Consider the following 13,471-nt stretch of genomic DNA (forward strand, 5'->3'; position numbering starts at 1 on the left):
ACACTAAAGTGTGTACCTAAAATGTACCAATAAACTTAAGAAAAAAAAAATCTTAAAAGTTGACAAATAAATTCTTACACATTAACTTTCATTTATTTTATAAAGTTTTATATACAGTATTTGGACAAAAACATAATTTCATGTTTGTATCATCGCTACACATTACAGAATACTTTCTCTGACTGTAGAAGCTGTTTTACCTATTCAACCGTCCTGTATCTCCCCTCAAACTATTGGTAACTACTAATCTTTTTTGGTGGGGGGGTACCAGGGATTGAACTCAGGACCTTGTGCTTGTGAGGCAGGAAGCTGAACCACACTGAGCTAAATCCCTGGCCCGTAACCACTAATCTTTTCTTTTTCAAATACTTTTCTTTTTTATTTTGTCTTGGTACTGGGGATTGAACTCAGGCCCTTGCCGCTTGCCAAGCAGGTGCCGGAACCACTGAGCTAAATCCTCACCCCCGTAACCCGTAACCACTAATCTTAATGTTTCAAAGCAAATATCATGAGAAGAGCAGAGTAAGCTTAGATGTTCATTTATTCAACCAATATTTACTTAGCACTTAGCAAGCTCAACCAGTCCAGCACACACCAAAACTAACAGTAAGTAAAGATGCTTAAATATCTACACAACTGTACAACAGAATGAGTACAAAAAAAGAAAACTGTACTTACAGAATAAGTAACAAAGAGACCTGACCTAGTGAAAAGTGTGATCAATTAAAATAATAAAAACTGAAAAAAGTAAGAATAAGGAAAAACATGCAAAGCGTAAGAAATACGATGTCAAAGGTTCTAAGGCAAAAGCAGCATGTTTTAGAAATGATCAGAAGACAGGTCAACTACCACCAAATCTAAAAATCGCAAGGGAAAAAAAGACTAGATAATACTGATGACATAATTCAGGACTGAGTCTTACAGACTACAGTAATAATTACAGATTTTTGCCAGGTTTTGTGGTGCCCGGCAACACCTGGGATGCCAAAATGTGGAAAGCAGAGATAAGAGAATCTCAAGTTCAAATCCAGCCTAGGCAACCTAGCGAAGCCCTGTCTCAAGATCAAATATAAAAAAGGGGGCTGGGGGTCGGGGATTTAGCTCAGTGGTTCTGGTAGCTGCTTTGCAAGTGCAAGGACCTGAGTTTCAACCCCGGAACCAGAAAAAAAAAAAAAATCATTCTCTTCTCCTTTATCTAATGAAGAATGTAACCGTACTGTATACTTAAAATATACCAATAAACTCAATGAGGAAAAGGGGGGGGGCTGGGATGTAGTACAGTGTGAAGGCCTTAGGTTCAATTCTCAGGGCTGCAAAATAATTTAAAAAAATAAAAATAAATGTATTCTAAGATCAATGGTAAGGGAGTAACATAAACAGGATTTCAAATTCACTATTTTGGCTTTTGTTAGGGAAAAGAATGAACTTAGTGATTCTCAAAGTGTGATCTAAGGATCTCAAGATACAGCAGAACTATTTAGTCAAAACTATTTTCATTAATAACTTACTATTTTCAGTTTTTACTTTTGCCCTAACATAATCATACAGTGGAGTTATTTGGTGACTATATAACATATTTTGATGTCACTGTTTTCATAGCTATGAAATGTGTGCTTATATATTTTTTGATAGAAAATAGTGTTTAGTTTTAACTTCTAAAAGAGTAAATATTCTACTAGGGACTATTTCTATCAACAGAAGCTCTTTTGAGTCCTCAAAAACATTACACACGCACACATGCTCATATACATACTGGGGATTGAACCCAGGACTGTGATATGCTCAGCAAGTGCTCCACCACTGAACTATTATCTCTAGCTCTTTTCAAAACTTTTTATTTTGAGACAGAGTCTTATCAAGGGGCCCAGGCTGGTCCTGAACTCACAAACCTCCTGCCCCAGGCTGTCAAGTAGATAAGATTATAGATCTGTGCCACACGGTGCCCAGCTACAAACATTTAACAATGTAAAGTAGTACAGAAATAAGTTTTGAGGACTACCAAATCGTAAGTTAAAAAACTATATCTGAGACAATATAATGATGACTTGAATGAACAAGGTAGGAGTGAAGCTTGAAAAAGTTTTCAGCATACCGAGGAGGTAGAACTGACAGGATCTTGGGGTGGATAAGATATATATGAATAAAAGAGAAGAATTCAAATTATTCTTGGGCTTTAGGCTTACTGCAAAGATAGTGCCAGTCATTAAGGCAAAGAACCGAAAGGATCAGGTCTGTCTGAAGAATAAGGGCTTGTGCTCAACTATGTATGTCAAGTCTGAGGAGCTCAATAAATGAGACTTTACAGCCAAGAGGAGCAGATGAAAATCTGAGTTATCAAACATGGGCATTAGGAGACTGCCCAAGGAGGATGTGTACTGCAAAGAGATAGACTCTCAGATATCATTATTTAAAGGCTGGGTATAAGAGTATGAACTAGCATTGGAAATTTAAGACAGACTGGCCAAAGAGGTAGGGAAAAGAAGTATGATAAAGGGCTGGGGATTTAGCTCAGTGGTGCCGTGCCTGCCTTGCAAGGACAAGGTCCTGAGTTCCATCCCTGGTACTGTAAGAAAAAAAAAAAAGTCTGATGAAAGCAGTATGCAGAGATACTATAAGGAGGGAGATTTACTGAGATGAAGACCAAAAAGATCTGGTAGATTTTTGAGATGGAGCTGACCACATAGCAAACACTACTGTTTTCAGCAGAATAGTGGGAGTAGAAGAAAAACTGAAATACTTTAAGAATTGGTAAGAAGCAAAGAAGACAGGAGTATAGCTAAATTTCTAAAAAGTTTTGAAAACACAAGAATATATTTAAATGCATAGGGAGAATCAAACAAAGACTAGTATACAAGAAAAATACAGGATTATTTATTTTTAATAAGAGTTGTGACATGACAGGTAGGAAGCCACAAGACCTTGCCTAGCTGTGTATGGTGGCACACACCTACCATCCCAGCACTTAGAAGGATAAGACAAGAGGATCACTGAGTTTGAGGCTGCCCTAGGCTATATATTGAGTTCAAGGCTAGCATGAACTAGAGTGAGACCCTGTGTTCAAAACAAAACAAAACAAAATCCTGACATTTTATGCCATATACAGTGGATCCAAGTTACAACTAGCCTGACATATGAACACAATTTGGGTTATAACCGGAATTTTAGTTTTAACTTGCAACCAAAGTCGTGAGTTAAGATCCAAATGCCAGCCACTTGTGCTTCTAGATGGTCTCAGATACAGATTTAACCCTTAAAGAGTACTGGAAGGAACATTACAACATCCAGTCCTGCGTGGGGTTAATTGAGAAATCCTGGGCCAATGTCTCTCTAAGGACACTGAGATAAGCCTTTTTACAGGAGATTCTGAAGGCTGAGCCTTCACTGACCAACTTGAGCTACAATCAGCCCTCAGGAATGAATTGAGTTCATAACTCAGGGGTCCACAATTAATATATAAAACCATTTAAATCTTACAGATATTTTTTCAGTTTGAAAGCACCAACACACAAACTTTACTATAACAAAAGAAATTTTAGCCAGAGTGGTGACTCAGGCAGGCTTAAGGCAGAAGGATTGCCATGAGTTCAAGGCAAGGTAAGGCTACAGAATGAATTCAAGGCCTGAACTACCTTGCAAGACCTTGTGTCCAAAAACAGAAAAGAAAGAAATTTTAACATATATTGTAAATAATATTTTAAGACATTAAAAAAATACATACATGTATTTTGTATTTCTAGGGATTCAACCTAGAGCCTTATACATACTAGGCAGAACTCTAGTACATATCCAATTCACTATAATTATTTAAAGAAGATAAATCTAGTATTAGTTAAGATTTCTGGGCAAAGAATCACCTACCCTTGGTCCTCTTCCTTTAATTTTTCTGCCAGATCTAGTAACTAAGAGTCGTCTCTGGTATGAAGCAGGCTGGGAGTTAGGCACATTACTAGGAAAAAACAAAGAAAAAGTTAAATACTATTATGAAAATGAATATAGAAATACACCTGTACTGTTCTTAATCAATTTAAAATTCTAAATATAATCAGTCGTTCTTAACAAGCCATCAGGTCCTAAGAAGTGTCTCGAAAAGCACGAGGGGCTTTTTTTTAAGTCAACAACTATAAAGTGTTGCTTGAAATCAGTACCCTAGAGCCAAAAATGACTGGAAAATGGGAAGAAAATGTTTAAATGAGAAGGGAAGTTGGAGGGGGACAAGGAAAAAAAAAAAGAGAAACTAGAAGGAATAAATGGAAACAAAGTTTTTGTATATAAGGAGGGGAAGAGAGGTCAAAGAGAGGAAAGGGGAATGAGAAAAAAAGATGTATCATGTACAGGTACAAATTCCTTATTGTGAATGTTATCATTATGTATATCTAAAACGGACCAATTAAATGTTCAGCTTAAAAAAAAAAAGTGTTACTTGTAGTCACTACCCAAGAGTCAAAATGGACTATTCTGCCAAAAAAACACCAGTCAGGACCTGCTAAGAAACAAATGGAAAGTACTCATTAAGATAAAGCTAATTTGGTAGTGCTAAGGAAAATCAACATGGAAGAGCTCAGAAGGAACTGAGTGTACAATGTTAGAATTGTCTTATTCCAAAGAACCTCATCCCTATAAGCAGTTATTCATAAGTAAGAGAAGTAAAGATACGTACATACTGTGATAAAGCATAGATAAACTGGTCTGAATTAGCCAAATTTTTATACCATGGTTTATATCAAAAAGTAAAATTGTAGTCCAATAACAGTTATTGGTATTTAGCCAATAACAATACTCATGTAAATGATATTTGAAAAGTTCACTAAAGTGTAGTTCACTAAACAGTAGTTCAAATATTTCCTTTTCATCTTTACTGCCTTAGAAACAGCTTTTTCCATACTACCAGAAAAATAAACTCAATCCAATGAAGTTACCCTAAGTTTCAAATAATTCTCATGTTTTACATTTTTATTGTATTGTAAAAGAGGATCACTAACAATTTTATTATTTGTATGTTATAACAATATATTTGTGATCATAAGAACTACTTCAATTTTTAAATTTTAGGCATCATCATTAAAATGACTCTTAAGGAATCAACACAACTACTGACAATAATGTGGATTTATGTAGAAAAATATTCAAAGTATTTAACATGCTATCTACTTTTATTACTACAATATTGCAAATCACATAAGGAAAACAGGACTTTTTCCTATTATATAAATTTTAAGAAATGATTCTCACTTGTGTCTATTAAAAGAAGAAGATTTCTGGGTCGGGGATTTAGCTCAGCAGTTCAGTGGCCTGCCTTGCAAGAGCAAGGACCCAAGTTCAATCCCCGGTACCAAAAAAAAGAGATTTCAGGGCCTGAGATTTAGCTAGTGGCACCATGCTTGCCTTACAAGTGCAAGGTCCTGAGTTTGATCCCTGGTGCAAAAAAAAAAAAAAGATGAAGATTTCAATCTTGGGATCAGGACACCAATTAAATCTTGTCTAAAATAAGCACAAAAGTCTTGAAGAAGAACATTCTATGCTAAGTGTACAGGACACTACAAAATAACACACATTCACATACCACTCTCTTTCTCGTTCTCTCTCTCTGTTTTTCCGTTCCTTGTCATCAGCTTTTGGAGGACTTTTTCTCATGAGAAATCTATTTTCTGGTATAGGAGGGATCTCTTCTGGACGGACAGTAGACTGGGGTTGTGCTTCAGGATTTTCAGCCTCACTTTCACTAGATGCACTTAATACACAGAAAGTAAAAAATAAGTTGTTACGTACCTACCCTATATTTCCACTGTTTCTTTATATCACGTATGTATGTATATGTATGTATGTATGTGTATGTGTATATATACAATATATACCACCCAATCTTTCCCAAATGTAATCATGTGGGGAAAATCTTCCTCCATTCCTTTGACAAGTCAAATAACCAATCAAAAATCTAGACAAGCTGGGGATTTGGCTCAGTGGTTCTGCTGCCTGCCTTGCAAGTTAAAGGTCCTGAGTTTGACTCCCACCCATAGCAAAAAAAAAAAAAAAAAAAAAAAAAAAAATCTAGACAAATTATGTCACCACACTCACCAATATTTTTTCCATAAAATGGGCCCCAAAACAATAACTCTGTGGGCAACAGGTTCTTCTAAATTTATTTATTTTTAACATTTTTCTAATAAATGACTGTTAAAACTTAGTTATCATCTATTAAATTTAAAATACAGGTAAAGAAATTACTTTTGAGACAACACGCAGTTAAAAATTTTAGCATAAACAGATTATTTCAAGAAAAATGGAAAAGAATGTAAATGTACAGCCATTATTTGCTTTCTGCCCTTGTCCTATTATAAGAGCAAAGGAAACATAATTCTAGGTATTTGCAAAGCTAAGGCAGGAAGGATCACAAACTCTAGGCTGGTCTGCGTAACTGAGACATCCATCTCAAAAAAACCAAAAAACAAAAAAAATAAGAAACAAGGGCTGGCGATTTAGCTTAGCGGTTCCACCACCTGCCTTGAAAGTGCAAGGGCTCAAGTTCAATCTCCAGTACCAAAAACAAAGAAACAAACAAACAACAACAAAAAACAAAACAAGAAACAAAACTCAAGGACAAAAAAAATCCAAAAGCTATTATTTCATTGAGTGAATACAAAATGAACGGAGAGGTTCTGTTAAAAATGGAAATTAATGTACCCAAATTTTTATTGATTGCACAAAATCTGTCCTCTAGTGGTCCCACATAATTCAAAAGTAAAAACCTTTTCTTGCTTTTCTTTCTCTTCTTCTTTTCTTTCTTGTGTTTCCGGGAATTTTTTCTATGTTTCTTTTTTCTCTTTTTTGATTTCTCTTCAGAAGCACTTTCAGAATCAGAAGACTCAGAAGAGGACTGAGAATCACTTGAGCTATCTGAATCACTGGATGATGAAGAGGAAGAGGATGATGATTTATGCCTTTTCTTTTCTTCTTTTTTAACTTTAATAAAAACAAGAAGGTTTGAGTCAGCAATTTTTAGACAAATCTTATAAGCAGAAATTTAAATATTCTGAAGACTTTCACTAAGTCAAGTATTTAATACTTAGCTCATCTACCTATTTGAACTGAGGGTATATAAAAGGAATCAAGACTCAGAATCCCTATCTTCAGATTTGTGGGTCAAAGTTGAATTTACTGAGTCAAAAATTTTTTGAAAAGCTCTTAGTTTGAAATGTAAAACAAGTTAATTTTAAGGGACAGTTGAGTAAAAAAGTTTCAAAGAAACAGAATAACATTTAAGCCTCCCAGATTCTAATGTTCCTTTAGTTTCTCACATTTTCTCTTAGTATCAACACTGGAAGCAGAATTATATAGGGTGATAACAGACAAGTATTATGCCCGAACATGGAAAGATATAAACAAGCTTTCACTAGCATGAGCTTATATTTCAATCCTTAAGTATTCTCTAATGACTAAGAAAAGTACAGATTCCTAACAGAAAGAAGTCATTTGGCCATAATGAAAAAATATGTTTTGCGATCTCCATAAAATGTTACTTCAAATTGAAGTTTTATTTTGGGCTAAGGAAGTAATAATGTTTAAAAGAGCCCCAGGGCTGGGTATGTAGCTCAGTTGTGCCTCGAAAGTGCAAGGTACCCAGTTCGATCCCCAATAATAACAACAGCAGCAAAAATACAAGGGCTCCAAAACTCAAATCCATCAAAGTCAAGCAGTTAATTTAAGTGAAGGTAACAAGGTGTATTACATAAAAGATGGAGAAAGATGTAACAAATCTAGTAGAGTTTGATTCATCTAAAGCTATGCTAATTAAAACCACAGGGGATATGAAAAGGCCACTGTATCAGGACAAAGACAACACAGACATATAATTGATAATTACAATAAAATGGAATATATCAACTATATTGAAATCAAAATATAAAGTATTTGTCCTGCCTTTCCTATTGTCAGAACATCATCAGTTCACAACTTATAATGAGGCAATGAACACCAATGGCTGCTGTGATGCCCAGAAGCAACATGCCTTACATGACTCCTAATGCCATCAAGAGGAATAACAAGGGGGAAAAAAGGCTGCACCTGATCAGTTCTCAAGGTGTATTTATGTGAAATAGAAGCACAGTGACAACACATAAAATTGCACAACAAGGGGTCAATTAGTAAAATCTAAGATATGCACATTATGGGAAATATTTTATGACAAAATGACCTACTTCCATTAACTGTACATTTTAAGGAAAAAAAAAAGGAGGTAGTAGGGGAACCTATTAAAAAATAAACAGTTAAGCATAGCTGCACATACCTATCATCCCAGCTACTCAGGAGGCTGATGTAGGAGGATCACAAGTTCTAGGCCAGCCCAGTCAACCTAGTGAAACTGTCTTTAAAAAATGTTTTAAATAGCTGCTGCCTACTTCGAAAGCTCAAGTTCCGGAGTTCAATTCCCAGTACAAAAACAACAACAAAAACCAAAAGTTTTAAATAGCTGGGGGAGAACCTTGGTGATAAAGCCCTTACCTCTCTATGAAGCACACACGAGGCCCTCAGGTCAGTACCAAACAAATACTTTTTATACAATATGCCTCCTGAGTAGCTGGGACTATGGGCATGTGTCATCATTCCCAATTTACATAAATTAACCCAAAGTGATTCACAAGACCGACCTCAACATTTGAATTTTATTTGGATCCAGATTTGCACAACAAAAACACAAACATTAAGAAAACAATTAGAAATCTGAAAATTAAACTTTATTATTCCTTTAGTTTGTTAACTCTATGTGACTACTATTAAATTCTGTCATCATTGGAAGGATAGTAGTAGATATTTGCTGTATGTCAGTATTTGGGGGTCTGAGTGTTTATACTGCAATTAGATTTCTTTTCCAAGGCCAAGGGTAGTAACATTACTAGTTCTTATGGTATGTCAATATCCAGTTTGTCTTGTATGATGTTATTGTTACTGATCTATCTGATGTTGCCTAGGTCACATAGTTGTTGCTATTAACAGAAATTCTCTGTATGCCAATACCTGGATTACCTGTGACGTTAACAACACTGCGGTTGATTCCTAGAGAACTGGGTCCTGGGCCAATTACTCTGCATCTCTATATTAACAGAGGTGATCAGATCTTTGGACAGAGACAAAAGCCTATAGTAAACTATGCCCCAAGGGGGGTCACTAAAAAGAAGAGTAAAGAGCTCTTCACTATCAACAAAGTCTTTCCATTATAAAAGATTGCATACCTAAGCACCAATCAAACCAAACCAAACAAGCAAACAGCAACAGAAACAGAAGGACAAAGCAATAAAATGCCGGACTCATAGTTCCCCAAAGCTGATCCATGGGGGATTAGGAGGACAAATCAAAAACCAAATTATTATTGGAGATTAAAAAACAGATCAGTGCTGTGCTTGGAGGGCTCACAGAAACTACAACTAATGAGATAATGAAGGTAATAAAATAATCAGGGAGCTTACAACAGAAGACACTAAGAAAAGCTAGCTAAGCTAAACAAAATGATAAAAAACATGAATGAACATTTTAGCAAATAATCAGAGTCCATGAAAAGGTTTCAAAAAGAAATGAAGGAGATTAAAAATTATATTCAAAGTATGGGCAGCAGAAGCGACCAAAGTGAAGACACAGTGTCAGAATTAGGCAAGGTGTGGTGGATTATAGGCATCTATAATCCCAGCACTCGTTCAGTCTGATCTATATAGCAAGACCCTGTCTCAAAAAAGCAAAACAAAGCAAATCAGATAGGGATACTTTTGGAGGCTAATCACTCAAACAAGAGAACAAGAAAAACTCAACAGCTGCAAGATGATGTAAAAAAGACTAATTTCAGATTAACTGGAATAAGTAAAAAAAAAAAAATCAAAAGATAGCACAAAGAGCATAAAAAACCTATGTACAGAAATAGCAAAAAACTTTCCAAATATTGGGGAAGAGTTATACATTCATATAAGTGGAACACATACAACTCCAAATAACCACGATCAAAAGAGAACCACTTCTGATTAGACTCAAAGCCCGGAAACGTAGGACACTTAAGGACATGACTCTACTATCAGGGGCATGCATATAATGGGCCACAATTATATAAGAATGACTTACCATACATGTGCCACATGGCCCTACAAGGTCACCCAGGTGTTTTGTCTCAAGTAAGCTGATAACAACTAATATAACTGCCATGAACTAAAGAGGAGCACTGCAACTGCTTTTGCTGAATAGACAAGCAGCTCTTGAGCTCTGGCTCTCCTGTTCTGATGCTGTACTTACTCTGATAAATGGCTCCACCTTTTGTTCTTTATTGGGGAATTAACTCACTCACAGTACCAAAGATGATATGGACTAAAAAACTCCTCTCCAGTGCCTCACAGGGGGGCTCAGCCTTGAAACTCTCCACATCCAACATAGGGACAGAATCTTAAAAGCTGTTAGAGACAATGACTCACTTAAAAAAGTACACCTATTCAAATTACAGCAGACTTCACACAAACCTTAAAGTCCAAGAGAAATGGAGTGAAATGTTTCAAACTAAGTGATCAGAAGAGGCAAAGAAGATCACTACATATTGCTCAAGGGAACAATTCAACAGGAAAAGATAATAATTAAAAATATATACAGCAAACATCACTGTATCCAATTTCACAAAACAGTACCAGACATTTAAAAATTAGATCAACAACAATTATAATACCCCACTGTCAGAAATTTTGTCAGACAAAAAGATCAGAATGCAATCAAATTTTCAAACAAATGGATTTAATAGATATCTACACAATATATGAAAACAATATAACATCACTAATCCCGAGAAAATGCAAATTAAAATAAGGCAACATCTCACTTGTCAATGGTTCTTATAAGCTGGGCATGCTGGCACACGCCTGTAATCCTAGCACTCAGGAGGCAGAAGCCAGCCTGGGCTACTGAGTGAGTTTAAGGCCAGACTGAACTCAAAAAAAAAAAAAAAAAAAAAAAAAAAAGAAGCATAAAACATACTCGATACAAAAAAAAAATCCTCTTTTTTTGGTGGTGGTGGGGAAGGATCCAGGATCTCACTCACTTTGTAGTTCAGGTTGGCCTTGAGCTGTGTAGTCCAGGCTGGCCTCAAACTTGCCATGATCCTAATGCCTCTGCCTTGAGTGCTAGGATTACAGGTATGAACCATCATGCCTGGCAAAAACCCCTCATATTTGTATCAGCCTTAGTATGAATTTCAGGTCAACAATTTACAGTGTCTCTGTCTGTCTGTCTATCTATCTATCTCTATCTATTTGGCACTGGGGATCAAACTTCAGTCCTTGCACTTGCGAGGCAGGCAATGAATCTACTTATTTTATTTTTCTGAGACAGGATCTTAATATGAAGTTCAGGCTGGCTTTCAACTCATATGTAGTTCAGTCTGGCCTTGACCTTGTGGTGATCCTCTCACCTCAGCCTCTGGGTGCTGGGATTACAGGTGTGCACCACCATGCCCAGCTTCTACTTATTTCATATGATTAAAGATTTCCTGAAATACGTACTTGCTCTTACCTTTAGATTTTGGGATCAGCTCTCCACAGCTGAGTATCCGTACCTCAGCAAATGGTTTGCTAGCCGCATCTGTTTTCTGGTTTTCTATCTCTCTCACAACTTCTTGACCAGAGATCACTTGTCCAAAAACAACATGATGCCTAAAAAGTAAAGCAATGATAATTAAATAATGGCTTCTTACTTTGATATTAATTCAAAGTGGGTTATAAAATATTCAAATAAACTTTACCCATCTAAGTGAGGAGTTGGTTTCGTGGTTCTTTTGGAAGTCATCAGACAGAAGAATAAAAACAAAGTCAGAGAAAAACAAAGTTAGCATCTCTAAAAAGGAAAAAAAAAATAACTGCATTGGAAACAAAGTTGAAAACAAAGAGATTATACACTACCCTAACATAACAGAATTTATTACCTTAAGTAGAACAGAAAACAAAATGTTTTCTATATGACATATTTTTAAAAAGTTCTTCTGAATACAAAAAGAAAACCTACTCATTGATGGAACCTTTGGTATAAAGTTGACATTTTGGTGTTATTATCCATTTGTATTTCTTGCATGTAACCAAGTTCTTATTGAATATTCATGGATGCAAAATGTTCTATAATGCGAACGTAACAAAATCCATTAAACCACTCTAACAGCTAATGGGTCAGCATTAACACTTTTCATCTCAAATATTTTAAGCTGCATGGAAGGAAATGTAAGGGCTAGGGGAAATGAGACTTATGTTCTGATGGACCTCAGCCACATCCTGAACAGAATGATCCAAAGAGCATTTAAAAAGTTTCAAGTTTGCTGCCAATATTTAAAATTGTGGATATTTTCACAAGACATGGTGGTATGTGCTTATAATCCCAGCTACCTAAAAGGATAAGGCAGAAAGACCACAAGTTCAAGATCAGCAAGGACAACATAGTGAAACTCCATTTCAAATAAAAGGGGGATTTTTTCACATTAAAGTCCAGGTTTCAGACCCCTTCAGAGTACCTTTAAACTGGGTACCTGAAACAAAGAAGCTGAGTTCTGTGTGGGGTCTGGGGGTGGGGCGGGGCAGAGTTTGGGAGACTGAACCCCAGGAGACACTACCACTGATCTACACCTACAGACCCTGTTTACTTTTTGTGAGATACAATCTCACTAAGTTGTCCGGGTTATCTGTGAACTTGCCTCAGCCTCATGAGTAGCTGCTACTACAGGCATGTTCATATATTGTCCAAACACACAGACTAATAGTTTAGTTTCTAGTCCCAACAGGATTATTTATGTTACTTACTTTCTCTGGGCTTTTTAGTTTTTTACCCTAACACAATGCACATTGTGTTAAGAAAGAACCTGAGATTAGAACTTGGATCAAAACCTAAGAATGCAGAGGCACATGCTTATTGTCCCAGCTACTGGGAAGGCTGAGGTGAGAGGACATCTGAGCCCCAGGATTCTTTCAACCAGCCTGCTAAACACAGCAAGAGCCCCTTCTCAAAACAAAATGCAAAACCAAAACAAAACTTAAGCACTGTTTTAGCAAATGAATATTTTGCAATCTTCTTCCATCAATCTTAAAACTATGCAGAGGAAAAAAACTATGCAGAGGAAAGCTGCTAACTTGATTATGTACTAAAGACACATTGATACAATAAAGACAGGCATGAGTACAATTTATTGGTGCTTTTAAGAAAATCGTATCAAAAAAACACTAGAGCTGGGCATGGTGGTACATGCCTGTAATCCCAGCATTTGGGAGGCCAAGGAAGGACGACTACTCCAAGTTGGAGGCCAGCCTGGGCTACAAAGAGAATTCAAGGCCAGTCTAAACTACACAGTGAGACCCTGTCTCAACAAACAATGACACTAGAACCTGGGTATGATGGTGCATGCCTGTAATCCCAGCACTTGGGAAGCTGAGGCAGGATTAAGTTGAGGCCAGCCTGAACTACAGACCTCCACAAAAGT

General features: G+C 36.3%; 1 protein-coding gene across 5 annotated transcripts in view; it reads right to left on the reverse strand.

Moving 5' to 3' along the window:
• The window catches only part of Ppig (peptidylprolyl isomerase G), a 44,619-nt gene that overhangs the window by 2,914 nt on the left and 28,234 nt on the right, over nt 1-13,471 (reverse strand). For all 5 annotated transcript variants that reach the window (XM_010606944.3, XM_010606947.3, XM_010606945.3 and 2 more), the window contains 5 exons: nt 11,756-11,785; nt 11,527-11,666; nt 6,744-6,957; nt 5,561-5,728; nt 3,859-3,946 (listed from right to left, as the gene is read on the reverse strand). In XM_010606944.3, coding sequence (XP_010605246.1) covers nt 3,859-3,946; nt 5,561-5,728; nt 6,744-6,957; nt 11,527-11,666; nt 11,756-11,785 — 640 coding nt within the window. The remainder of the gene's footprint in view (nt 1-3,858; nt 3,947-5,560; nt 5,729-6,743; nt 6,958-11,526; nt 11,667-11,755; nt 11,786-13,471) is intronic.

Source organism: Fukomys damarensis, unplaced genomic scaffold, assembly GCF_012274545.1.
Source record: "Fukomys damarensis isolate Sample0158 unplaced genomic scaffold, DMR_v1.0_HiC HiC_scaffold_26, whole genome shotgun sequence".
Classification (NCBI taxonomy): Eukaryota; Metazoa; Chordata; class Mammalia; order Rodentia; family Bathyergidae; genus Fukomys; species Fukomys damarensis.